General features: G+C 49.0%; 1 protein-coding gene across 1 annotated transcript; it reads right to left on the bottom strand.

Annotated features, from left to right (window-relative positions):
• Positions 1 to 8780: 8780 nt before the first annotated feature.
• LOC140389202 (uncharacterized) lies at positions 8781 to 24604 on the bottom strand. The gene is made up of 5 exons (XM_072473374.1): positions 24185 to 24604; positions 22146 to 22382; positions 21419 to 22053; positions 10945 to 11101; positions 8781 to 10857 (listed from the first exon to the last, which is right to left on the bottom strand). Exons 3-5 carry the CDS (start codon positions 21947 to 21949, stop codon positions 10133 to 10135), a joined length of 1413 nt encoding a protein of 470 aa, XP_072329475.1. The 5' UTR covers positions 21950 to 22053; positions 22146 to 22382; positions 24185 to 24604; the 3' UTR covers positions 8781 to 10132.
• Positions 24605 to 25092: the final 488 nt, after the last annotated feature.

Here is a 25092-nt window from a genome sequence, read left to right as displayed (position 1 = left end):
TCCAAGATTCATTTCATGTTCTTGGAAATAACTTGAATTATTCTGAAATGCTTTGTTAATTTTGTTGATTAAAAGTTTGATGCAAGCTGAATGTTTTGTTGTTTGTCTGCTGTTTTATCAATCTTGTGTGTCGATTTGTAACTCCCAATAAATTCATGATTTTTTACCTGATCCAAACCACCTGGTTTGTCAGCATGGCGAGTTCCTATTTAGTGAAACACTCAGGATCCTACAGTAAGTCACTGTGGCTGGTATACTTTCTCCATCAATGGATTTAGAATTTCCAGTTCACAGGAAGGATAACCTTTCCCTCAGAAAGAAAGACTTGCAGTTTTATATCAACTTCCAGAAACTCAAGACATCTGAAAGTATTTTGCAGCCAATGAGGAGATTTTTGAAGTGTCGACAGTGTTGTAATGTGTGACTTGAACCCACAACTTTCTGATTCAGGTGAGAGAGTGCTAACTACGTCATGGCTGACAACTTTCCAGCCAATGAAATACTTTTGGACGTGAAGTCACTGTTGAAATGTAGGAAACATGGCAGTTAATTAGTGCAAGCTCCCACAAACAGCAATTGGTAATGACCAGATATTCTATTTTTGTGGTGTTGATGGCAGAATCCATATTGACCTGGACATCAAGGATAACTCCTCTGCTCTTATACAATATAGTGTCATGGGATGCTTTATTTCAGGTGAGAGAGCAGACCGAGCCTTGGTTTAACTGATCTGAAAGATGGTCCCTCTGACAGTGCAGCACTCCCTCTGTACTGCACTGGAGTGTCAGCCTCAGTGACTAAGTCTCTGGAGTGAGACTTGAACTCACAACCTTCTGACTCCGAGACAAGAGTGCCAACTAAGCCATGGCCGATAATAACTTATGATATTTCTGTTGTAATAGGTGCAGTTTCTAAGGGGCTAAGTCCCAACGCTGTGTCCAGATGCTTTTCCCCCTGTAAACTGGCAGCCTGAAAGTTTGATTTGATTTAAACTGGGAACTAGTTCAAGCTGCAGGTTTCGGTGGTGTCTTTGTGTCTCGTGTCCTGAGGAGGTGTTTATTTTATTTTTAAAAATATATTTATCAAAGTTTTTTAACAACACAATTTTTTCCCCTTACAAACAATAACCCCCCACCGTAACAAAATAACACAAAACGCACTGAGCAAGATATATACATGGCAAAATGGTATATTTACATAGCTTTATGCACTGGCTCTCTCCCGCACGTGCCAGTTTCCCCCAACCTTCATGTTATCTCCTGCTCATCCATCCCCCCCAAGAAATCCCCCATTCCCCCCCCCCCCCAGGGTTGCTGCTGCTGCTGACCGACCTTCCTCTAACGCTCCGCGAGATAGTCTAGGAACGGTTGCCACTGCCTGTAGAACCCCTGCGCAGACCCTCTCAAGGCAAACTTAATCCTCTCCAGCTTTATGAACCCAGCCATGTCGTTTATCCAGGCCTCCACGCTAGGGGGCTTCGCCTCCTTCCACATTAGCAAGATCCTTCGCCGGGCTACTAGAGACGCAAAGGCCAGAATGCCGGCCTCTTTCGCCTCCTGCACTCCCGGCTCGTCCACTACTCCAAATATTGCTAGCCCCCAGCTTGGCTTGACCCGGACTTTCACCACCTGAGATATTGTTCCCGCCACTCCCCTCCAGAACCCCTCCAGTGCCGGGCATGACCAAAACATATGGACATGGTTCGGCGGACTTCCTGAGCACCTCCCACATCTGTCCTCTACCCCAAAGAACCTACTCAACCTTGCCCCCGTCAAGTGCGCTCTGTGAACCACCTTAAATTGTATCAGGCTGAGCCTGGCACACGAGGAGGAGGAATTAACCCTACCCAGGGCATCAGCCCACAGACCTTCCTTGATGCCTCCCCCAGCACCTCCTCCCATTTACCCTTCTACTCGCGCTTCCCCCTCTTCTTTCATCTCTTGGTGTATTGCCGACACCTTGCCCTCCCCGACCCATACACCCGAGATCACCCTGTCTTGAATTTCTTGTGCCGGGAGCAACGGGAATTCCCTGACCTGTCGCCTCACAAAATCCCTTACCTGCATATATCTAAAAGCATTTCCCGGGGGTAACTCAAACTTCTCCTCCAGTGCCCCTAGGCTCGCAAATATCCCGTCAATGAACAGGTCCCCCATTCTTCTAATCCCCGCCCGATGCCAGCCCTGGATCCCCCCGTCCATCTACCCCGGGACAAACTGGTGGTTACCCCTGATCGGGGACCACACCGATGCTCCCACTGCACCCCTGTGCCATCTCCACTGGCCCCAGATCCTTAACGTTGCCGCCACCACCGGGCTCGTGGTATACTTTGACGGCGAGAACGGCAGCGGTGCCGTCACCAACGCCCCCAAGCTCGTTCCTTTACAGGACGCCTCTCCATCCTCTTCCATGCCGCCCCCTCTCCCTCCATAACCCACCTACGGATCATCGCCTCATTTGCTGCCCAGTAGTAGCTCCCTAGGTTTGGCAGCGCCAGCCCTCCTCGGTCCCTACTGCGTTCCAGGAACCCTCTCCTTACCCTCGGGGTCTTATTCGCCCACACAAACTCCATAATACTCCTACCTACTCTCTTTAAAAAGCCCTTGGTGATCACGATGGGAAGGCACTGAAACACAAACAGAAACCTCGGAAGGACCACCATTTTGACCGACTGCACTCTACCTGTCAGCGAGAGCGGTAACATGTCCCATCTTTTGAAGTCCTCCTCCATTTGGTCCACCAACCTCGTCAGATTCAGTTTATGTAGGGCCCCCCAACTCCTGGCTATCTGGATCCCCAGATACCGAAAACTCCCCGCCGCCCTCCTCAGCGGTAGGTCCCCTATCCCTCTTTCTTGGTCCCCTGCCTGTAATACAAAGAGCTCACTCTTCCCTACATTGAGCTTATAGCCCGAAAACTCCCCAAACTCCCTTAGAGTCTGCATGACCTCCACCATCCCCTCCATTGGGTCCGCCACGTACAGCAACAGGTCATCCGCGTATAGCGACACCCGATGCTCTTCTCCCCCTCGGACCACCCCCCTCCATTTATTAGACTCCCTCAGTGACATGGCCAAGGGTTCGATCGCCAATGCAAACAACAGGGGGCACCCCTGCCTCGTTCCTCGGTACAGCCGAAAGTACTCCGACCTCTGCCGGTTCGTCACTACACTCGCCACCGGGGCTCTGTAAAGGAGCTTAACCCTTCTGATAAACCCTCCCCCGAACCCAAACCTACGCAGCAACCCCCAGAGGTACTCCCACTCTACTCGGTCAAAGGCCTTTTCCACGTCCATAGCTGCCACTATCTCCGCCTCTCCCTCCTCCGATGGTATCATTATCACGTTTAAGACGAATCCCGTCTGGTCCTCATGGATCACCCCCGGGACACAGTCCTCATTCCTCGTAGCCAGCACTTTTGCCAATAACTTAGCGTCCACATTGAGGAGCGAAATCGGCCTGTACGATCCACATTGCAGTGGGTCCTTGTCCCGCTTTAGAATCAAGGAAATTGTCGCTTCTGACATTGTCGGGGGCAGGGCCCCTCCTCTCTTGCCTCGTTAAAGGTCCTCACTAGTAGCGGGGCCAACAGGTCTACGTACGTTCTGTAGAACTCCATCGGGAACCCATCCGGCCCCGGGGCCTTCCCCGCCTGCATACTCCCCAAACCCTTGCTCAGCTCCTCCAACCCGATTGGTGCCCCCAAACCAGCCACCTCTTGCTCCTCCACCCTCGGGAACCTCAGTTGGTCTAGGAATCGTCTCACCCCCTCTTCGTCCACTGGGGGCTGGGATCGGTACAGCTCTTCATAGAAGACCTTGAATACCTTGTTTATTTTTGTTACACTCAGAACCGTGGCTCCCCTTCCATCTTTGATTCCCCCTATTTCCCTCGCTGCCGTCCTCTTACGGAGCTGGTCTGCCAGCATCCGACTAGCCTTTTCCCCGTACTCGTAGGTCGCCCCCTGCGCCTTCCTCCGCTGTGCCTCCGCCTTCCCCGTGGTCAACAGGTCAAACTCCGTCTGGAGCCGTCGTCTTTCCCCAAGTAATCTTTCCTCCGGGGCCTCTGCCTATCTCCTGGCCACTCTCAAAATCTCTCCCTTTTCATGCCCTCTGTCTTCTCCCTTTGAGCCCTGATGGAGATTAGCTCTCCCCTGATCACCGCCTTCAACGCCTCCCATACCACCCCCCACTCGCACCTCCCCATTGTCGTTGGTCTCCCAAGTACCTTTCGATACACCCCCTCACCTTCCCACACAACACCTCATCTGCACGCAGTCCCACATCCAGCCGCCACAGCGGGCGTTGGTCCCTCTCCTCTCCCAGCCCCATTTCCACCCAGTGCGGGGCGTGGTCCGAAACGGCTATGGCCGAATACTCCGTCCCCTCCACCCTCGGGATGAGCGCCCTGCCCAGAACAAAAAAATCTATCCGGGAGTAGGCTTTGTGCACGTGGGAGAAGAAAGAAAATTCCCTAGAAAATTCCCTGGCCTGCTGTCTTGCAAACCTCCATGGGTCCACTCCCCCATCTGATCCATAAATCCCCTAAGCACCTTGGCCGCCGCCGGCCTCTTTCCTGTCCTTGATCTTGAGCGGTCCAGTGCTGGGTCCAGCACTGTATTGAAGTCCCCTCCCATGATCAGGCCTCCTACCTCCAGGTCCGGAATGCTCCCCAACATGCGCTTCATGAATCCAGCATCATCCCAGTTCGGGGCGTATACATTTACCAACACCACCCATGTCCCTTGCAACCTACCGTTCACCATCACATATCTTCCTCCATTATCCACTACGATAGTCTTGGCCTCAAATGACACATGCTTTCCCACCAAAATTGCCACCCCTCTATTAGAACATAGAACGATACAGCGCAGTACAGGCCCTTCGGCCCACGATGTTGCACCGAAACAAAAGCCATCTAACCAACACTCCCTATTCTTCGCGTCCAGTCCCGAGTGAAATACCTGTCCTACCCATCCCCTTCTTAATCTGACCTGGTCCGCCACCTTCAGGTGTGTTTCTTGGAGCATAGCCACGTCTGCCTTCAGTCCCTTCAAGTGCGCGAACACTTGCCCTCTTCACCGGCCCATTCAGGCCCCTCACGTTCCACGTTATCAGCCGGATTGGAGGGGCCCTCACCCCCCACCCCCGCCGACTAGCCATTTCCTTTTCTGGGCCAGTCCCGTGTCCGCGTCTCCCTCACCCCCCCAGCCGGGGGACCTCCGTCCCGACCACCTCTTCTGTGTCCCATTCCCTTTTGGCCAGTGCAGCAGCAACCCTCTCTCCCCCAGCCCATAAAACATTTCCTGCGCGTGATTGACCCCCTATATACAACAACCATCACACCAACCCTCAAACACCACCCACCCTCACAAACCCTCAGTTAGAGTCCAACTTTTCAGTTTGTATAAAGGTCCACGCCTCTTCAGGCGTTTCGAAGTTGTAGTGTTGGTCCTTGTATGTAACCGACAGTCGCGCTGGCTGCAGCATTCCAAATTTCACTCCTTTCCGATGCAACACCGCTTTGGCCCGGTTGAAACCCGCTCTCCGCTTAGCAACCTCCGTGCTCCAGTCCGGGTATATTCGGATCTCTGCATTGTCCCACTTGCTGCTCCGCTCCTTCTTGGCCCATTTCAGGACCCTCTCTTTGTCCGTGAACCGGTGAAATCTCACCACCAACGCCCTTGGCGGCTCATTTGCCTTGGTCTTCCTCGCCAGCACCCGGTGTGCCCCGTCCAGCTCCAGCGACCTCGAAGGGGCCTCCGCGCCCATTATCGCCCCGATCATCGTGCCCGCGTATGCCGCGGCATCGGCCCCCTCCACTCCTTCTGGGAGACCCAGGATCCGCAGATTCTTTCTCTTCGATCTATTCTCCAGGTCTTCGAGTCTTCCCACCCACTTCTTGTGTAGTGCCTCGTGCCGCTCCACTCTCACCGCCAGGCCCTAGAGCTCGTCCTCATTCTCACTCACTCTTTTCTGTACCTCCTGGATCTTCACCTCGTGGGCCTTCTGGGTTATCCTCGTCCTTCAATTACCGCCAGCATAGGCGCCAGCATCTCCTTGCGCAGCTCCTCGAAGCAGCGCTTGATTAATTCCTGCAGCTCCGTCCCGCACTCTGCTTTGTCCCCGGCCGCCGCCATTTTGATTTTTTCCCTCGCTTCTCCCGCTGCTCCAATGCCGCTTTTTTGGCCGTTGCACTTCTGGTCCGGTCCATAAAGGTTGGAGGCGGACCTCTCTCTTCACTTCCCCACGGGTTGTCGTCAAAAAAATTCCGTTGGGGCTCCTCCAATGAGCCCGAAAGTCCGTAGTAGCGGGAGCTGCCAAATCGTGCGGCTTAGCTCCGCATAGCCGCAACCAGTAGTGAGGAGGTGTTTATTGATACCCGGGTCTCTCTGAGATAGTTCACAGAAAGAGGCTAGTGGATACATGTTCAAGAACTGTTTCAGGCTAAACCTGGAGGTGGATAACAGTGTCCCCAGAGTTAGAGAACGGGCACAATCATCCTCATGTACTGCACGCTGGATATCATTGTCAAACAAGGTCTAAAGTGGGACAACCAAGGCAGCACGGTGGTGCAGTGGTTAGCACTGCTGTCTCACAGCGCCGAGGTCCCAGGTTCGATCCCGGCTCTGGATCACTGTACATGTGGAGTTTGCACATTCTCCCCATGTTTGCGTGGGTTTCGCCCCCACAACCCAAAAGATGTGTAGGGTAAGTGGATTGGCCACGCTAAATTGCCCCTTAATTGGAAGAATGAATTGGGCACTCTAAATTTATTTTAAAAAAGTAAACTGGGACAACCCAGGAGGGGGACTGGGACAGATGAATGGACCGGAACATTCTGGGAAAGGTGAATGGACCGGGACGTCCCAGGACAGGTGAATGGACTGGGAAATTCCAGAAGAGTTTCTGGCATTGGAGCTGATAGGAGGTGACCACTGGACATGGTTGGGCTGTCAGACATCAACTCACGGGACATATGCTCATACAATGAATCTCAGCTCATATCCTGAGGCAAAGTCCAATGACTAGATCCTTAACCTCTCTGCTGTGCCTCTCCCACCCATCTCTCTCTCTCTCTCTCTGTCTCTCCCACCTATTCCGCACTTGCCTATACCCCTCTCTCCTGTGTTATACAGGAGAGCTGTGGGCCTTCCTCTTCTGATCTGCTGTCAAACACATCCAAGGCTACACATCGCACACCTATGTTGTCAGTTTGAAAGCCCCCAAGGATGAAGAATGCTGTTCCCAGACTAGAAATTTCTGCCACATGTTTACAAGGGAAGGAGTATTTCTTTTTGAGATAGCATCCTGTAATGTCCACACTCATTCAAGAATGAACATTCGGTGAGTGATCGATGAAGATTCCTGTGAATTTCATCCTATAATATCCACACTAATCAGGTAGTCTGACTATCCTGTGGGCAATCAGGTGTGGAAATGCCCCTTATGCTGTGTCAGAAGATCCAGCTGAGAGACCTGTTTACTCGGTGCTTTGTACTGCGCTGTTTGATTGGAGCAAACCCAACCCGGGGGAAGTTGGGCTATTTGTTCCAGGGTGGTGACGTACCGTGGGAGTGGGATCAGGTGACTCTGGAATAAGTGTGGAGAATGCTGGGTGAGGAGGCAGGCTGGGTGAAAGCATGTATTGGAGAACGAGCATTGTATCGAAGTTTAAAAAAGAGAGAAACATAAAACAGCCATCACCCCTCACACACTCTCTCCATCCCAAATGGTATCCAAGCTACCACCCTTCATACCCTCTGTCATTCTATGCCTTCCATCCATGGCCCCTCATAGCCACTGTTCTAACCTCTGCCCGCCTCCCCAACCCAGTCCAGATGGCCCTTTATAGTACCTATGCCAACTCGTGGCAACTCAGTCCAACCCATCTACCCCCCCCCCACCATCCATTGCCCTTACACCACCAATGCCAACTCTCCCATTATCCACAATGGGCAGACCTCAGGAGCAATGCTGAGGTTCAATAAAAAAAAGTTGCAAGTGTCTATTGCTGACTTTATATATTTTTTATAACATTCATTAAAAACAAATGACTACAATAACATTCCTTCAAATATATTATTCCATATAACAACAAAGTTTCATTCAATTCCACAATCCTCTATAACAACAAACATTGAAATTGATAGTCCCACTTCAAAATATCCATAACCAGTTGGAGCTGTAAATCAAACTGAAATTGCAGGCACCCGACTGTGATAATGGATGGTTATGAAATCTGTCATGCAGAATTAATCCAGTCAATTCCTGTGATTTATCTCAACGGACACAATCATTTTAACACTCCAAACAGTTTTTTCCAAGATATAATGCCTTTTGAGCTTGACAGATCTCTTGACAGTTAATCTTGACACTTTTGGCAACTGTTTTTGAGTATCAATGAGCTCACAGTTCCAATAGGTTATATACTTCCCACACAATTCACTTCCTACTTTTAGTAATCTCAAAGAACATCTTAATTTCCCCAACGGGCAGCTTAGCTGCCACAAAGGTGTCTGGGGACCATAACCAAAGGGGTACCTTTCCTCTTCACAAAGTCACCCCATCTATTCAAACAAATCCATGGAGTTCAGACCAGCTGCTAATAAGTCAAATCTGCACACATTGGGTTTCAGATAACTCTCACCCCAAAACCACATGTTACGATCCCTGTTGATATAACTGGATGGGAAATTCCCAGAATGGAACCCTGGCTCAAAAGTAACTTTTACTTTTTAAAAAAATCAAACAGGGAGGAAAAGAGTCACAGGACTGCAAATTAGTTTTAGCAACAAGAATTTTTTTTTAATTAAACATGAAAAATGGATTATAATCCATTTTATAATCCTTTACTCCTTCAGGTTAGCAATCATACACAGGTTAAGATTAATATGGATAACAAAATATATTTGAAGCTAAATGGTCTCATTAACACACAAAGTTAATGTCTGCGGATTTCTCCTCAGAATTCCCCCAGATGATTGTCATATGAAAACTTCCAAACTCCACTCCCAAAATACACTTTAAAATCTTCTCTCGTAGTAATACTTTCACTCAGCAGTTTGCATTCCGGAATCCTGTTCAGATTTTTCAAATGACACTTTTCTACAAATCTTCCGCTCCACTTTTAACAGACTACGTCCAGGATTTTAAACCAACCCAATTGTGAATTATTTGCCTTCGCCGTCTTCCAATGTTACACAAATTCTGATTTCCAGCCTTAACTTTCTTCCCAATTGCTTTAACCTTTGTTTCCGGGTCATAATAAGCTATTCCAAACTTGAGAATTACTTTAGGAGCCTTTCTCTAGCATTCTCATGAGCATAGTCCTTCTCAGTTCTGTGACTTGAAATGAACAGTACCCTGTTCTGCTCCCCACTCCTCTTTGTTCCTTCAACTTCATACTGAAACTTTTCTTCATTTCTCTAATTTCCTTAACTAGTTGCTCTTTTGATTTCTGGCACTGGAAATCTTAAATCTTAATCCTTTGCATGATTTTTCTTACAGCAAAGCTGAGAGAGATGTTCTCTCTCTATCTGCCTTTGGCTTCCAGCTAATACTAAAGAACAAAAGCTCTCCCACTCTCTCTCCGGAAGGGCCTCAAGTTGCTGAGCAACTATATTTATTCTTCATGCTATATCGCTCTAAGTACAATAGAATCCCAGCATAACGGAAACCAACCCACTCATACACACACCTTTGTCAAGCATGAAATCTAACTATAGGTCCCTTTCCAGGCACATAAGCATTAAATGAAACCCACCTAAAACGAGAACTTATATGGTTTACCCATACAAATATAGATCCCTTAAAATGATCTTTGGTTTCCAAACACACACGAGTGGAGGCAGCTCCTGATTTCTATGGACAGCTGACTCTGAAATGTGCAAACCCCAACCTGGCCCATTCTCGATCCCAGGAAAATGGTAGGTTTCGTGATCAGTGGTTGGGACTTCTGGCTTTGACCGTCTTCCGCCATTTTTCTTACAATGGAGAGGCTCTCTGTCATGGCAACAATCCAGACTGAAAAGAGAAAAATATCTCTCATGATAAAAGAGGAGGGTGGCAAATGAGGTAGAGTTGGCAGTGTTGGAGGGAGGGACCCTTATTCCTTATGTGTCTTCCCCATCCCTATGATGTGACCTCTCCTGTACCAGAGGAATGTCCAGCAGCAGATGTCTCTGCACTGGGCTGCTGCTTGCCAGAAGGTGTTACAGTCTGAGACAGAATCTGCTTCATTTCATTCAAAGTTTCATTGCTTCTTTGCAGAAGCTGAAAAAGAACCTCATTCTGCTGCTGCAGAATTTCATTGTTTCTTTGTAGATGATGTTGAAGAATATCATTGTTTCTTTGTAGATTCTGGCTAACATCCGTTTTAAATTCAGTCAAAATTTGCTGAAGCAAGTTCGAAGTGGCCTGATAACTTTCTGTACTTTGAACCTGCTCATGATGTAAGCACTCAAGAGGTTTCAGATCATCTTTATTTTCTTCACCAGCAGCATACACCTGATGTTGTCCATGTGTTCGTGAAGACGGCGGAGCTTCGGTTCGCAAAACTGCAGGTTCCTCACTTCCAGAAGGTTCTGAGCGCCCTCCCTCCAGCACAGCAGCCGGATCATCACAGGCCTCCTCCTTCACACAAGCCACAATATTTAACTTGAACTCACCAACACTACCCTCCAAATCAGACATCTTACCCTCTTGACACTCCTCTCCCTCCTCCACTGCAGCTGCCATGCCACATTGCTGTGAGGTATTCACCTCCGCCCCTTCCTCATCAGCCCTTTCAGGAAATTCAGACACTGCTGCCAACTCTCCTCCATCTCCATCTGATGTGTCCATGGACAACTGTGTGACTGTCAGAGGAAGAAAATCACAATTATCTTTAGTCACATAAATTAACTCTCCTCCTGATGGTTTAAACACTCAGCTGCTGACATCACCTTCACTCATCCCCATATCTGATCCGCCATTGGTTATTGTGGGGTTGGAGAGGCCAAACAGCTTCCTCGTGAACTCCTCCAGTTCCGTCAGCTCCTTGCTGTATGCAACCTGCCCTCCAGTCAACGAGCGCTCCTGGGTGTAACGGGCCAGCTTTACCTAAAGGAAGAAATGAAAATTATAAATGAATCATTGTCCAGACTTTGCTGTGCTATCTTGTGACACATTTTCTGTGCTGGAGACAGTTTTCAGCCTGCACCCAGGAGGACTTCTGATTGGAGATCAATCTTCTGACAAAGTCAGAGCCATCTCCAAGGTAATTGCATTTTACAAAACCTCATACAATTAGTAAGGAACCATAATGCGATCTTTGTATTTTCAACTCAAAAATTAGGATTTAAAATTTCAAAAACTAACACATATATACATTTCATTTCAAGTGCGCAGACAGGTACACAGACCACCAAATTACAGTGGTAATGTTGGGAATTTAAAAAAAAATCTGTATTGCCACAAGTAGGCTTACTGCAATGAAGTTACTGTGAAAAGACCCTAGTCGCCACATTCCAGGCCTGTTTGGGTACACAGAGGGAGAATTCATGAGACAGGAAATCAGAAATGCATATGTTAAAGGAACATCTGTGATTATGGGTGACTTTAGAACATAGAACATAGAACAATACAGCGCAGTACAGGCCCTTCGGCCCACGATGTTGCACCGAAACAAAAGCCATCTAACCTACACCATGCCATTATCATCCATATGTTTATCCAATAAACTTTTAAATGCCCTCAATGTTGGCGAGTTCACTACTGTAGCAGGTAGGGCATTCCACGGCCTCACTACTCTTTGCGTAAAGAACCTACCTCTGACCTCTGTCCTATATCTATTACCCCTCAGTTTAAAGTTATGTCCCCTCGTGCCAGCCATATCCATCCGCGGGAGAAGGCTCTCACTGTCCAGCCTATCCAACCCCCTGATCATTTTGTATGCCTCTATTAAGTCTCCTCTTAACCTTCTTCTCTCCAACGAAAACAACCTCAAGTCCATCAGCCTTTCCTCATAAGATTTTCCCTCCATACCAGGCAACATCCTGGTAAATCTCCTCTGCACCCGCTCCAAAGCCTCCACGTCCTTCCTATACTGCGGTGACCAGAACTGTACGCAATACTCCAAATGCGGCCGTACCAGAGTTCTGTACAACTGCAACATGACCTCCCGACTCCGGAACTCAATCCCTCTACCAATAAAGGCCAACACTCCATAGGCCTTCTTCACAACCCTATCAACCTGGGTGGCAACTTTCAGGGATCTATGTACATGGACACCTAGATCCCTCTGCTCAACCACACTTTCAAGAACTTTACCATTAGCCAAATATTCCGCATTCCTGTTATTCCTTCCAAAGTGAATCACCTCACACTTCTCTACATTAAACTCCATTTGCCACCTCTCAGCCCAGCTCTGCAGCTTATCTATATCCCTCTGTAACCTGCTACATCCTTCCACACTATCGACAACACCACCGACTTTAGTATCGTCTGCAAATTTACTCACCCACCCTTCTGCGCCTTCCTCTAGGTCATTGACTTTAGTTTGCACATAGATTGGAAGAGTCAAATTAGTCACAGTACAGTGGGGAAGAATTTCTGGAGTGTATACAGGACGGTTTCCAGGACCAATAGGTTGAGGAACCAACAAGGGAACATGCCATCTTGTACTAGGTGTTGTGCAATGAGAAAGGATTCGTTGGCTACTTAGTTGTGAGAGAACCCTGGGGATGAGGGACCATAATATGATAGAATTCTCTGATGGTGGATAGTGAGGTAGTTGATTCTAAGACTAGGGTCCTGAATCTCAATAAAGGTAACAATGATGGCATGAGGCATGCGTTGGCTATGATGGACTGGGAAACATTACTGGAAACATTACAGGCAATGGAAGGCATTCAAGGAACGAATAGGTGAACTCTAAAAGTTGTTTATTCCTGTTTGGCGTTGGAGTGGAAAGGGAACTGCGACCAACATATGGCTTACATGGGAAATTAGAGACAGTATTAGATTCAAAGAAGAGGCATACAAGTAGCAGGAAAAAGTGATAGGCCTGAGAATTGGGAACAGTTTAAAATTTAGAAAGGCAGACCAAGGTATTGATTACGAAGGGGAAAATACAATATGAAAGTAAGCTAGCAGAGAACATAAAAACTGACTGTAAAAGTTTCTATCGGTAAAGAGAAAAAGATTGTTTAAAAACAAATGTAGGTCCCTTAGTCAGAAACAGGGGAATTTATAATAGGGAACAAAAATGGCTGAGGAACTAAATTCATACATTGTTTCTGTCTTCACAAAGGAAGAAATGAATAATGCACTGGACATACTGAGAAACACAAGTTTTAGTGAGGTGAGGAGCTGAAGAAAATTGGTATTAGTAGAGAAATGGTATTAGAGAAATTAATGGGATTGAAAGCGGATAAATCTCGAGGCCCTGATAATCTTAATTCCAGAATGATATGCCATCAATCAAGACGGAGAACACAGAGTGAATTAACTATGGCTTTAATTGACTTACAACAGAACTGGCAGTGTGCCCCAGAATGAGGCAGTGTGAAAGGTCGGCAGCTTATATACCCAGGCCCTAGGGGGAGGAGCCACGGGCAGAGCCAAAACCGTACAACATGTAATATAGTGGCAATACTGTACAACACATAATACTGTGGCAGCACAATACAACACAGTGGTTTCACCACACAGAGTTCTTAAGTGGCCCTAGAAATAGTATATCCATTGGCGGTCAATTTTCCAAAATTCTTTTGACTCCGGAATGGTTCGTACAGATTGGAAGGTAGCTAACATAACCCCGCTATGACTTCTGGTGGCAGCTATGAGGGAGTAAGTCGCACATTTGGTGGCTCTCGCTCCGGTCAGACTTTTAGACCTTTTCCCCCCCGACTTTTTCGAACTTTTGAGCGCTGGAGTGGAAAGCAACAGCATTGTAGATCTGGATCCATACAGAGTTGCATGGACTTAAGGAGTAGAAGGGAGCGAAAACAGGCGAAGAAGGGGCTGAACAAAGGTGGTGTGGAAGTTCAAGAAGTGGGAGGAAAGATGGCCGACGAACGGACCACGGAACGGACGGTCCAGACAGCACTGGACAACATGCTGAAGGTCATGAAGGAGAGCTTCGCAGCACTGAAGTGGGATAATTTGGAACCGCTTCAGAAAGCGGTGGAGCGACTGGACCAAAGACTGGACACCCAGGATAAGAAGGTCCAGGCACTGGAGAAGACAGTGGAGGAGCAGGCGGATTTCCAAATGGTAGCGGACGTGGAAATTAGAACGTTGAAGGAGCAACAAACAAGGCTGATGGACAGGCTGAAGGACCTGGAAAATAGGTCTCGCCGGCAGAATCTGAGAATCATTGGCCTCCCGGAATGGGCTGAGGGAGTGGATGCCACGGCATATGTGGCAGACATGCTGCAAAAGCTGAAGGGGGATGATTTCTTCCCGCGGCCGTTGGAGCTGGACAGGGCACACAGAGTGCAAGCGAGGCAGCTGCGAGGTGGGGGGCCCGGGCGATGATGGTCAGGTTCCATAGGATCGTGGACAAAGAGCGGGTCCTACAGTGGGCCAAGAACACGAAGAGCTACTTATGGAACAACAGTGTCCTGCGCATCTCTCAGGATCTGAGCCAGGAGGTGGCCAGAAGGAGGGCAGCCTACAGTCAAATTAAAGAGATCCTGTTAAAAAGGTCAGGTTTGGGCTACTTTTTCCGGCGCGGCTTTGGGCCACATACCGGGAACAGCAACACTATTTTGACGACCCGGCGGAAGCGATGGACTTCGCTAAGGGGCATGGACTAGTGCCGAACTGAGAAGCCATGGACTCAAGTTAGTGTTTCAAGGGATGTTTACATTTTTTCTTAAATTGCCCTTCATGTTAGCGATGGTGCTCAGCATGTTCTTTTATTTAAAATTTGTGGTGTTTTTGTTTTGGTCTGTTTTTTGGGTCCTCTTGTGTATGGAAGCACTGTCAGGAGACAACAGGAGTTAAAGTTAAAGTTAATGGTGCTGGGGGGCTTTACGGGTTCTTTTTGCTATTTTTCTTGTAATGCTGGGAGGGGGGTGGGTTGTAGCGCCCACCTCATTACACAGTTTGAATTGCACTACTGTGGGGGCGAGCTTTGTTCTTTGTTTGTTTTCTCTCTGTTTCGGTCCCAGAGTGTTGCTCGAACAGGGCTGTTCTGTGGAAGTAGTGTTGAGGGGGAGGGGAGCGGGGAGACAATAGGTGGGAGACATGGTGGCGGTAGGAGTTGAGAGTCACCAAGCTAGCTGGTGTGAGCTAGTCAACGGGAGTGAGGTGGGGGGGGGGGGGGTATACAGCCAGTATATGGCAGGGATCAGGTTACAGGGGGTTGTTGCTTGGGGGGGGGGGGGGGGGGGGGGTGGGAGTTGATCTGCTGACGAGGGAGGGAACTGAACAAGGTAACACGGAAGAGGTCGGGGGTGGGAGCTGCCAAGAGGCGGACCAGGGGAGGCGTGGCACATGGGCTGGGGGTGGGCCCAAGAAGGGGGATGGCGATCGCCGCAGGGGGGGGCAGGGTGCCCTCCAACCAGGCTGATCACCTGGAATGTTAGAGGGTTAAACAGACCAGTCAAGAGGGCACGTTTGTTCGCGCACTTACGGGCTTTGAAGGCGGATGTAATGATGCTGCAGGAGACACACTTGAAAGTGGCGGAACAGATTAGATTGCGGAAGGGCTGGATTAGCCAGGTCTTCCATTCGGAGCTTGACGCTAAGACCAGAGGGGTCACGATCATGATTAACAAACAGGTTCAATTTGAGGCGGATAGCACAGTTGCGGATGGGGGGTGACAGATTTCTCATGGTCCGGGGTAAGCTTGAGGGGGTGAGGGTGGTCCTAGTGAATGTATATGCTCCAAACTGGGATGATGTAGATTTCATCAAAAGGCTGCTGGGGAAAATTCCCGACTTGGATTCGCACAAGCTGATTATGGATGGGCACTTTAATACTGTCCTTGATCCCACCCTGGAACGGTCGTGCTCCAAAACGGGCAGGGTTCCGTCAATGGCAAGGGAACTGAGAGGGTTTATGGAACAAATGGGGGGGTGGACCCATGGAGAGTCAGTCGGCCAACGGGGAAGGAGTTCTCGTTCTATTCACATGTTCACAAGGCTTCTTCCCGAATTGACTTCTTTATTACGAGCAGGGACTTTTTGGAGGGGGCGAAGGATACAGAATACTTGGGGATCACTATTTCGGACCATGCTCCACATTGGGTCGACCTGCAGGTCTGCAAAGAGAGTTACCAGCGCTCACAATGGAGGTTAGAGGTGGGATTGTTGGCAGATGAGGGTGTGTGTGAGAGAGTGGGGGAATGCATGCAGAACTACCTGCAGGTCAACGATACAGGGGAAGTCTCAGCAGCGGTGCTCTGGGAGGCGCTGAAGGCAGTGGTGAGAGAGGAGCTGATCTCAATCCGAGCCCATAGGGACAGAACGGACAGGGCGGATTTGGACAGACTGGTTAAGGAGATGATACGGACGGACAGGGAATATGCGGAGTCCCCGAGGGCAGAGCTACTTAGGGAACGACGGAGACTGCAGGCGGAGCTGGGGGCGCTATCCACTGGAGCTGGAAGGCCGTAGAGCAGCTCAGAATGGCAAGGGGCACGGTGTATGAGTATGGGAAGAAAGCCAGCAGAATGCTTGCACAGCAACTTAGGAAGAGGGAGGCGGCCAGGGAAATAGGAATGGTAGCGGATGGGGAAGGGAACCGGGTTGGAGACCCGGCAGGACTGAACAAGATATTTAGGGACTTTTACAGCAAGCTGTATACCTCGGAGCCCCCCATGGGGCAGGAGGGGGTGAGGCGCTTTCCAAAGGTGGGCAGGGGGATGGTAGAGGGGCTGGGGGCCCCTATTAGAGCTGAAGAAGTCATGGGGGGCCCGAAGGCCATGCAGTCGTGTAAAGCCCTGGGGCCGGACGGGTATCCAGTGGAGTTCTACAAAAGGTTCTCGGGGATAGTGGGGCCGGTGTTGGTTAGGGTGTTTAACAAGGCGAGGGACAATGGGGGGTTACCCCCGACGATGTCGCAAGCCACTATCTCGCTGCTATTTAAACGGGATAAAGATCCGGAAGCCTGTGTGTCCTATAGGCCAATCTCCCTGATTAATGTTGACGCTAAACTGCTGGCCAAGATCCTGGCATCCAGAATCGAAGATTGTGTACCGGATGTGATTGTGGAGGACTAAACGGGGTTTGTAAAGGGCAGGCAGCTGGTAGCCAACCTAAGAAGGCTGCTCAATGTGATTATGATGTCCCCGGAGGGCAGAGAGGTGGAGGTAGTGGTGGCAATGGGTGCCGAAAAGGCTTCTAACCGGGTTGAGTGGGACTATCTATGGGAGATGTTGGGATGGTTTGGGTTCAGCGAAGGCTTTGTGGATTGGCTATATGAGGCCCCAGAGGCTAGTGCGAGGACGAACAGGACGACATCGAGTATTTTAGACTATACCGTGGGACAAGACAGGGGTGCCCTCTCTCCCCATTGCTGTTTGCCATAGAACCGCTGGCAATTGCTCTGAGAGCGGCAAGGGGTTGGAAAGGAATGGTCGAGGGGGGGGGGGGGGCGAACACAAGGTCTCACTCTACCCGGATGACCTGCTTCTGTACGTGTCGGATCCAGTGGCAGGGATGGACGGGATTATGAAAATCCTAGGGGAATTTGGCCGGTTTTCGGGGTACAAGTTGAACATGGCAAAGAACATGTGGTGCAGGCGAGGGGTCAGGAGAATAGGCTGAGGGAGCTGCCGTTTAGGCTGGTTGGTGAAAGTTTCAGGTATTTAGGGATACAAGTGGCACGGGACTGGGGCAGGATGAATAAGTTGAACTTGTCCAGACTGGTTGAACAAATGAGGAGCGAGTTCCGGAGATGGGATGCGCTCCCGCTGTCACTAGCGGGGAGAGTGCAGACGGTGAAGATGACGATTCTCCCGAGATTCCTGTTTATTTTTCAGTGTCTCCCTATTTTCATTGTTAAAAGGATTAATAAAATCATCCTGGGATTTGTTTCCGCGGGTAAAGAAGGGGATGCTTGAAAGGATCCGTAGTGAGGGGGGACTGGCGTTGCCGAACCTCAGCAACTACTACTGGGCGGCTAACATAGCCATGATAAGGAAATGGATGGTGGGTACGGGGTCGGTTTGGGAGCGGGTGGAGGCTGCTTCGTGCAGGGGCACCAGCTTGGCACCCCTGGTCATGGCTCCTTTGCCGTTCCCGCCGGCCAGGTACTCCATCAGCCCTATAGTGGTGGCGGCTCTGCGGATTTGGGGCCAATGGAGGAAACATGCGGGGGAAGTGGGATCGTCAGTGTGGGCCCCAATATGTAACAACCACCGATTTGCCCCGGGGAAAATGGACGGCGGGTTTCGAGCATGGCGGAGGTGGGAAGGATGGGCAACTTGTTCCTGGAAGGGAGCTACTCGCGAATGAGGGCGCTGGAGGAGAAATTCGGGCTGGCAAGGGGAAATGACTTTCGGTACTTGCAGGAGCGGGATTTCGTACGTAGACAGGTCCCGTCCTTTCCACGCCTTCCACCAAGGGGGATTCAGGACAGGGTAGTTTCCAGGGGAGAGGTAGGAGAGGGGAGAGTCTCGGATATTTATAAAGAGCTTATGGGAGCAGACGACACAGGGACCGAGGAACTGAAACTCAAGTGGGAGGAGGAGCTTGGTGGGGAGTTAGAGGGAGGCATATGGACAGACGCTCTAAGGAGGGCAACATATGCCAGGCTCAGCCTGATTCAGTTCAAGGTAGTTCACCGGACCCACATGACGGTAGCCCGGATGAGTAAATTCTTTGGGCTGGAGGACAAGTGTGCTAGATGTGCGGGAGGACCAGTGAATCATGTTCACATGTTCTGGGCGTGTCCAAAACTCAGGGGGTACTGGCAGGGATTTGCGGACGTCATGTCCCAGGTACTGAAAACAAGGGTGGCGATGAGTCCAGAGGTGGCAATTTTTGGGGTGTCGGTGGACCCGGGAGTCCAGGAGGGGGATAGAGGCCGACGTTTTGGCCTTTCCTTCCCTGGTAGCCCGGTGACAAATACTGTTGGCCTGGAGGGACTCAAAGTCCCCAAGGACCAAGGTATGGCTGTCGGACATGGCAAGCTTTCTCAGCTTGGAAAAAAATCAAGTTTGCCTTACCAGGATCACTATCGGGGTTCGCCTGGAGGTAGCAACCATTCATCGACTTCTTCGCGGAGAATTAATCGTCAGCAGGGGGCGGGGGGGTGAGGGGGGTAGAATAGTGTAGAGTAGGGGGGAAGAATAGGCGGGTCTATTTGTGAGCGAGGAGCTGTTATTTTCACTATGTTTTTATAAATTGATATTTGCACACTAATGTATATTGTTACTGTTTACAATGGCAAAAAATACCTCAATAAAATTGTTTTTTTAAAAATCCATAACCCCGCTATTCAAACAGGAAGGTAGAGAGAAAACAGGGAACTATAGACCAGTGAACCTCACATCAGTCGTAGGGAAGTTGCTGAAGTCCATTATCAAGGATTTCATAGCACAGCATTTGGAGAGCAGTGGTATAATCAGACAAAGCCAAATGGATTTATGAAAGAGAAATCATGCTTGACATATGTATTGGAATTCTTTGAAGATGTGACTAGTAGAGTTGACCAGGGAGACCACAGTGGATGAGATTTATTTAGACGTTCAGAAGGTTTTCGACAAGGTCGCACATAGCAGATTACTATGTAAAATTAATAGCATGGGATTACGAGTAGTATCTTAAGATGCATAGAAAGCTGGTTACCAGACAGGGCGCAAAATATTGGAAAACGTGGATCTTTTTCTGATTGACAGGCTGTGACTAGTGGGGTACCACTGGGATCTGTGCTGTGAACCCCAACTGTTCACATTATATATTAATGATTTGGATGAGGGAACTAAATGTAGTATTTCTAAATTTGCAAATGATACAAAGGTGGGTGGGAGGTGAGATGTGAGGAGAATGCAGGGATGCTGCAGCGAAATTTGGACATGCTGAATGAATGGGCATATGCATGGCAGATACAGTATAACTTGGATAAATGTGAGATTATCCATTTTGATAGCAAATATAGGAAGGCAGATTATTTTTGAATGGGTGTAAATTAAGAATGGTGGCTATTCAGCGAGACCTTCATGTCCTCATACATCAGTCGCTGACAGTAAGCACCCAGATACAGCAGGCAGTAAAAAGGAAAATGATATGTTGGCCTTCATAGTGTGAGGATTTGACTACAAGAATAGGATGTTTTACTACAATTATATAGGGCATTGGAGAGGCCACATCTGTAGTATTGTGTGGAGTTTTGGTGTCCTCATCTGAGGAAGGATGTTTTTGCTATGGAGGGAGTGCAACAAAGATTTATCAGGGTGATTTCTGGGATGGTGGGACTATCATATGAGGAGAGATTAAGTCAGTTAGGATTATATTAGTTGGAGTTTAGAAGAGTGAGAGGGGATCTCATAGAAACGTATAAAATTCTAACAAGATTAGATAGGGTAGATTCAGAAAGTGTGTTCCCAATGGTTGGGTGTCCTGAACTAGGGGTCATATTTTGAGGATATGGGGTAAACCTTTTAGGACTGAGGTGAGGAGAAATTTCTTCAGGCAGAGAGTGGTGAATCTGTGGAATTCACTACCGCAAAAAGTAGTTGAGGCTAAAACGTTGTGTAATTTCAAGAAGGAATTAGATCTTGTTCTTGGACTAAAGGAATCAAGGGGTATGTGGGGAGGGGGGGGGGGGGGGGGGGAATCAGGATATTAAACTTGATGATCAGCCATGATCACAATGAATGGTGGAGCAGGCCCGAATGGCGAAATGGCCTCCTCTTGCTTCTATTTTCTATATATGTTTTCATGTATATATTTAATATTCAGATATTGCTCTCTTGTCCATCATAGGGAACCTTGTGTAGAAGCAGTAGCTTTTATACATATTGATGTCTTGGTGATCTGGTCAAAGATTAATGACCTTCTTGAAACGATTGGACTGATGGTGGGAGAAGTTGAAGACAGGCACTGCTGAAACAGACAGTGATTTGGAAGGACAGCCCCCTTGTGTGAGCACTGGAAGGTAAACAACACAGACAACTCCCCAGTGTAAGGGAAGTAGGTGAGCCGTAGTGTGAATGCTCTGGTGTATGTGGAGGTCTGATGACCATGAGAATGATTTGTCGCACACCTCGATAGGAATGGTTTCTCAGTAGTGTGTGCAGAGGGCTGACAAGTCCGAGAATGATCTGTCACATACCATACATGTGAATGGTTTGTCTCCTGTGTGAATGTGTTGCTGTGTGCAGAAGAAAGGGGACTCGGAATGATTTGTCACATACTGTACATATGAAGATGTTGGTGTATGCAAGGAGCAAATGAATCCAAGAATAATTTGTCACATACCTTGCCTGGGAAGGGTTTCTCCCCTGTGTGAATGTGTTGGTGTTTCCGGAGGGTCGATGACCTTGGGAATGATTTGTCACACACATCACATGTGAACGGTTTCTCCCCCGTGTGAATGCGTCGGTGTCTGTGGAGGTGCGATAACTGTGAGAATGATTTGTCACACACCTCACATAGAAAGGGTTTCTCCCCTGTGTGAGTGCGTCGGTGACTGTGGAGGCTCGATGACTGCGAGAATGATTTATCACACAACTCGCATATGAAAGGTTTTTCCCCTGTGTGAATGCGTCGATGTCTGCAGAGGTCGGATGATGCAGAGAATGATTTGTCACATACATCACACTTGAATGGTTTCTCCCCTCGATGATTCCTCTGGTGCAATAGAAGTTGGCAGGATAGAGTGAAATCCTTCTCACAAACATCACACCTGAAGGGTTTCTCCCCCGTGTGAATCACCTTGTGCCTCAAAAGATTTGTGGACGTCACAAAACGTTTATCACAAACATCACACCTGAATCGTTTCCCTTCCATGTGGCTGCCCTTGAAGAGACAGTATTTGTAACAAATGCACCTTCGAAGATCTTTTGAAACTGTGGAGTCACCGACACACACCTCACACTTGAATAGTCTCTCACCTGTAGGAATGAGTCAATGGTTCATGAGACTCGATGAATGATTGAAACTCTCACCGTACTTGGAGCCCACTCACACTTCTTCCCAGCCTCACCTTGACAGATTGCCCACAGCTGAACCTTCAGAAAGGTTGGTTCTGATGGAAGGTTCCACACCACTGACCAGTTTCAGATCTGATGATGTGTCAAAGTTCCCTTGACCTGATCGATTTCCAGATAATGGTTTCACTGCCCAACCTTCTCTGTGTTCAGCAATGCTGTGAAGGGACTGGATGTCTTCCCACAGTTGTCTGTCCTCTGTGTATTCTCTGGTGTAGTACGGTGCAATCCTTCTGTAAAACAGGAAAATGAAACATTCCGTGTGGAGTTGCACATTCTCCCCGTATCTGCGTGGGTCTCACTCCCACAACCCAAAGATGCGCAGTGGTTAGCACTGTTGCTTCACCGCATCAGGGTACCAGGTTCGATTCCCGGCTTGGGTCAATGTCTGTGCGGAATCTGCCCGTTCTCCCTGTGTCTGTGTGGGTTTCCTCTGGGTGCTCCAGTGTCCTGTCTCAAATCCCGAAAGACATGGGGCGCGATTCTCCGTTCCCGTGCCGAAGTGCCCACGCCGTCGTGAACGCCGTTGAGGTTCACGACGGCGCGAAACGGCCCCTATCCCGACCGATTCAGGGCCCGATAATGGGCTAGGAGCAGGGCCGCGTCATTTACAGGCGCCAGGCCTTGTCGCCGCTTAAAGGCGGCGCCGCATACATGACGCGGCCAGCGCCGCATAACTGGCGTTACCCACGCATGCGTGGTTGCCGTCCTCTCCGACTCCGCCCCGCAAGAAGATGTCAGACGGATCTTGCGGGACTGCGGAAGGAGGTCCTCCTTCAGAGAGGACGGCCCCATTTGAGGCCCCCCCCCAGTGCAGGATCCCCCCTTCCCCCCCCCCCCCCCCCCCCACGCAGGCCGCCCCCCCAGCGTCCCCGCGCTGTTCCCGCTGGCAGCGACCAGGTGTGGTAGGCGCCGTGAGCCGTTTTGGCCTGGCCGCTCGGCCCATCCGGTCCTGAGAATAGCCATTTTGGGTGTCTCGGGCGATTCTCCGGCCTGCGCAGCGCGGAACTCGACAGGGCCGTTCTCGCTGCTTGAATCGCGGGAGGGCGTCGGACCGGCGTCGCGGGAAATTTTGGCGACCCAGGCGATTCTCCCAACCGGCGGGGGAGCAGAGAATCCCGCCCATGCTGTTAGGTAATTTGGACATTCTGAATTCTCCCTCTGTGTACCCTAACAGGCGCCGGAATGTGGCGACTAGGGGCTTTTCATAGCAACTTCATTGCAGTGCTAATGCAAGCCTACTTGTGACAATAAAGATCATGAATTATAAATTGCTCCTTAATTGGAAAAAAAATGAATTCGGTACTTTATATTCATAAAAAAAATTAATAAAAAAGTAAACATGCTTTCCTACAACTCCCTCTCCTCCTTTGCGAACGGACTAACTCCTCAGTTAGAGACTATTTTCATTGTGATCTTGAGTCGTGCTGGCAAGGACCAGTTAAACACTTCAAGAATATATTTAATATAATATATAAAACATTCTGGAGAAATCTTAATTCAATGGAGACTTTGGGCGGCATGGTGGCACAGTGTTAGCACTGCTGCCTACAGCGCTGAGGACCCGGGTTTGATCCCGGCACCAGGTCATTGTCTGTGTGGAGTTTGTACACTCTCCCGTGTCTGCCCCACAACCCAAAGATGTGCAGGTTAGGTGGATTGACCATGCTAAATTGCCATTTAATCAACAACAACAAAATTGGGTACTCTAAATCTATATTTAAAAAATCAATGGAATCTTTGAAATTTCTCTCATGTTCCAAAATTATTTGAAGAAAACACTGGGCAGGAAGTGCTGGATGCTGAGGAAAATATTTCTTCACTGCAGCTGATTGAAGGGTTCTGGTTTATCCTGGGAAATTAGATACACTGCACTCACTCAGACTGCTCACCCCAAATTCTCAGAAACAGCACTCAGAAAAACTATCAAATCCAAGACCAGGCTTTTGGGAAAGGTCGAGGCCTTCAGGTAAAATCTTTAAAGCAGACATTTCAATAAATGTGTCTCTGCCCCTCCCAGATAATTACACCTCACCTTCTCATATTCAGCAATGATCCATCAACAAAACTCAGCCTGTAAATCAGAAGGGAAATGCTTCCAATAAACACACACAATATCCAACACACAGCCAATCAAACAGCTCAGCACAAAGCACCGAGTAAACAGGTCTCTGAGCTGGAACTTCTCACACAGCATAAGGGGCATTTGCACACCTGGTTGCCCACAGGATAGTCAGACTGCCTGAACATTAGTGTGGATATTGTGCAATGTAATTCTTCTAAATTCTGCTCCTTCACTCACCATCTCCTGACTTGGTTTGGAGTCCCTACAGGAAGTGAAGCAGCTGTGGTAGAGGAAGAGGAGAGAATGGGCAGAGTGGGTGGGCTCTCTGATTGACGTCTCTCACAGCCAATCCAAATATTTCTGCAGGAACAGGAGTTTCCTGAAGTTTGGGAAACTGACCGGGAAACGGAGGCGACTTTGAGCAGCAGATCAGGTGGGGGATTTAAACTTGTCATTGGCTCATCTGAATAAAACCTCACTTATTGCAGCTGCTGTCTCAGTTCCCCTGTTTTGACTGAGATTTCTAGTGTGGGAACAGCATTCTTCATCCCGGAGGCTTTCAAACTGACAACATCAGTGTGGGATGTGCAGCCTCGATGTGTTTGACAGCAGACCAGAGAGGATGACCCGTGGTGGGATCAGCACATGCACAGGAGAGAGAGAGGTCCGGAAGGGGAAAACTGACCCAGTGATGGGAGTTTTACAACTCCCCTACAGGAACATAAGAAACTAGGAGCAGGAGTAGGCCATCTGGCCCTTCGAGCCCGCTCCACCATTCAATGAGATCATGGCTGATCTTTTGTGGACTGAGCTCCATTTTCCCACCTTTTTTCTTCAAAAAAACTATCTATCTTTATCTTGAAAACATTTAATGAAGG

This window comes from Scyliorhinus torazame, chromosome 14, assembly GCF_047496885.1.
Source record: "Scyliorhinus torazame isolate Kashiwa2021f chromosome 14, sScyTor2.1, whole genome shotgun sequence".
Taxonomy (NCBI): Eukaryota; Metazoa; Chordata; class Chondrichthyes; order Carcharhiniformes; family Scyliorhinidae; genus Scyliorhinus; species Scyliorhinus torazame.
The sequence above is the reverse complement of the archived record's forward strand: the minus strand, read 5'-3'. Positions and strand labels throughout refer to the sequence as shown.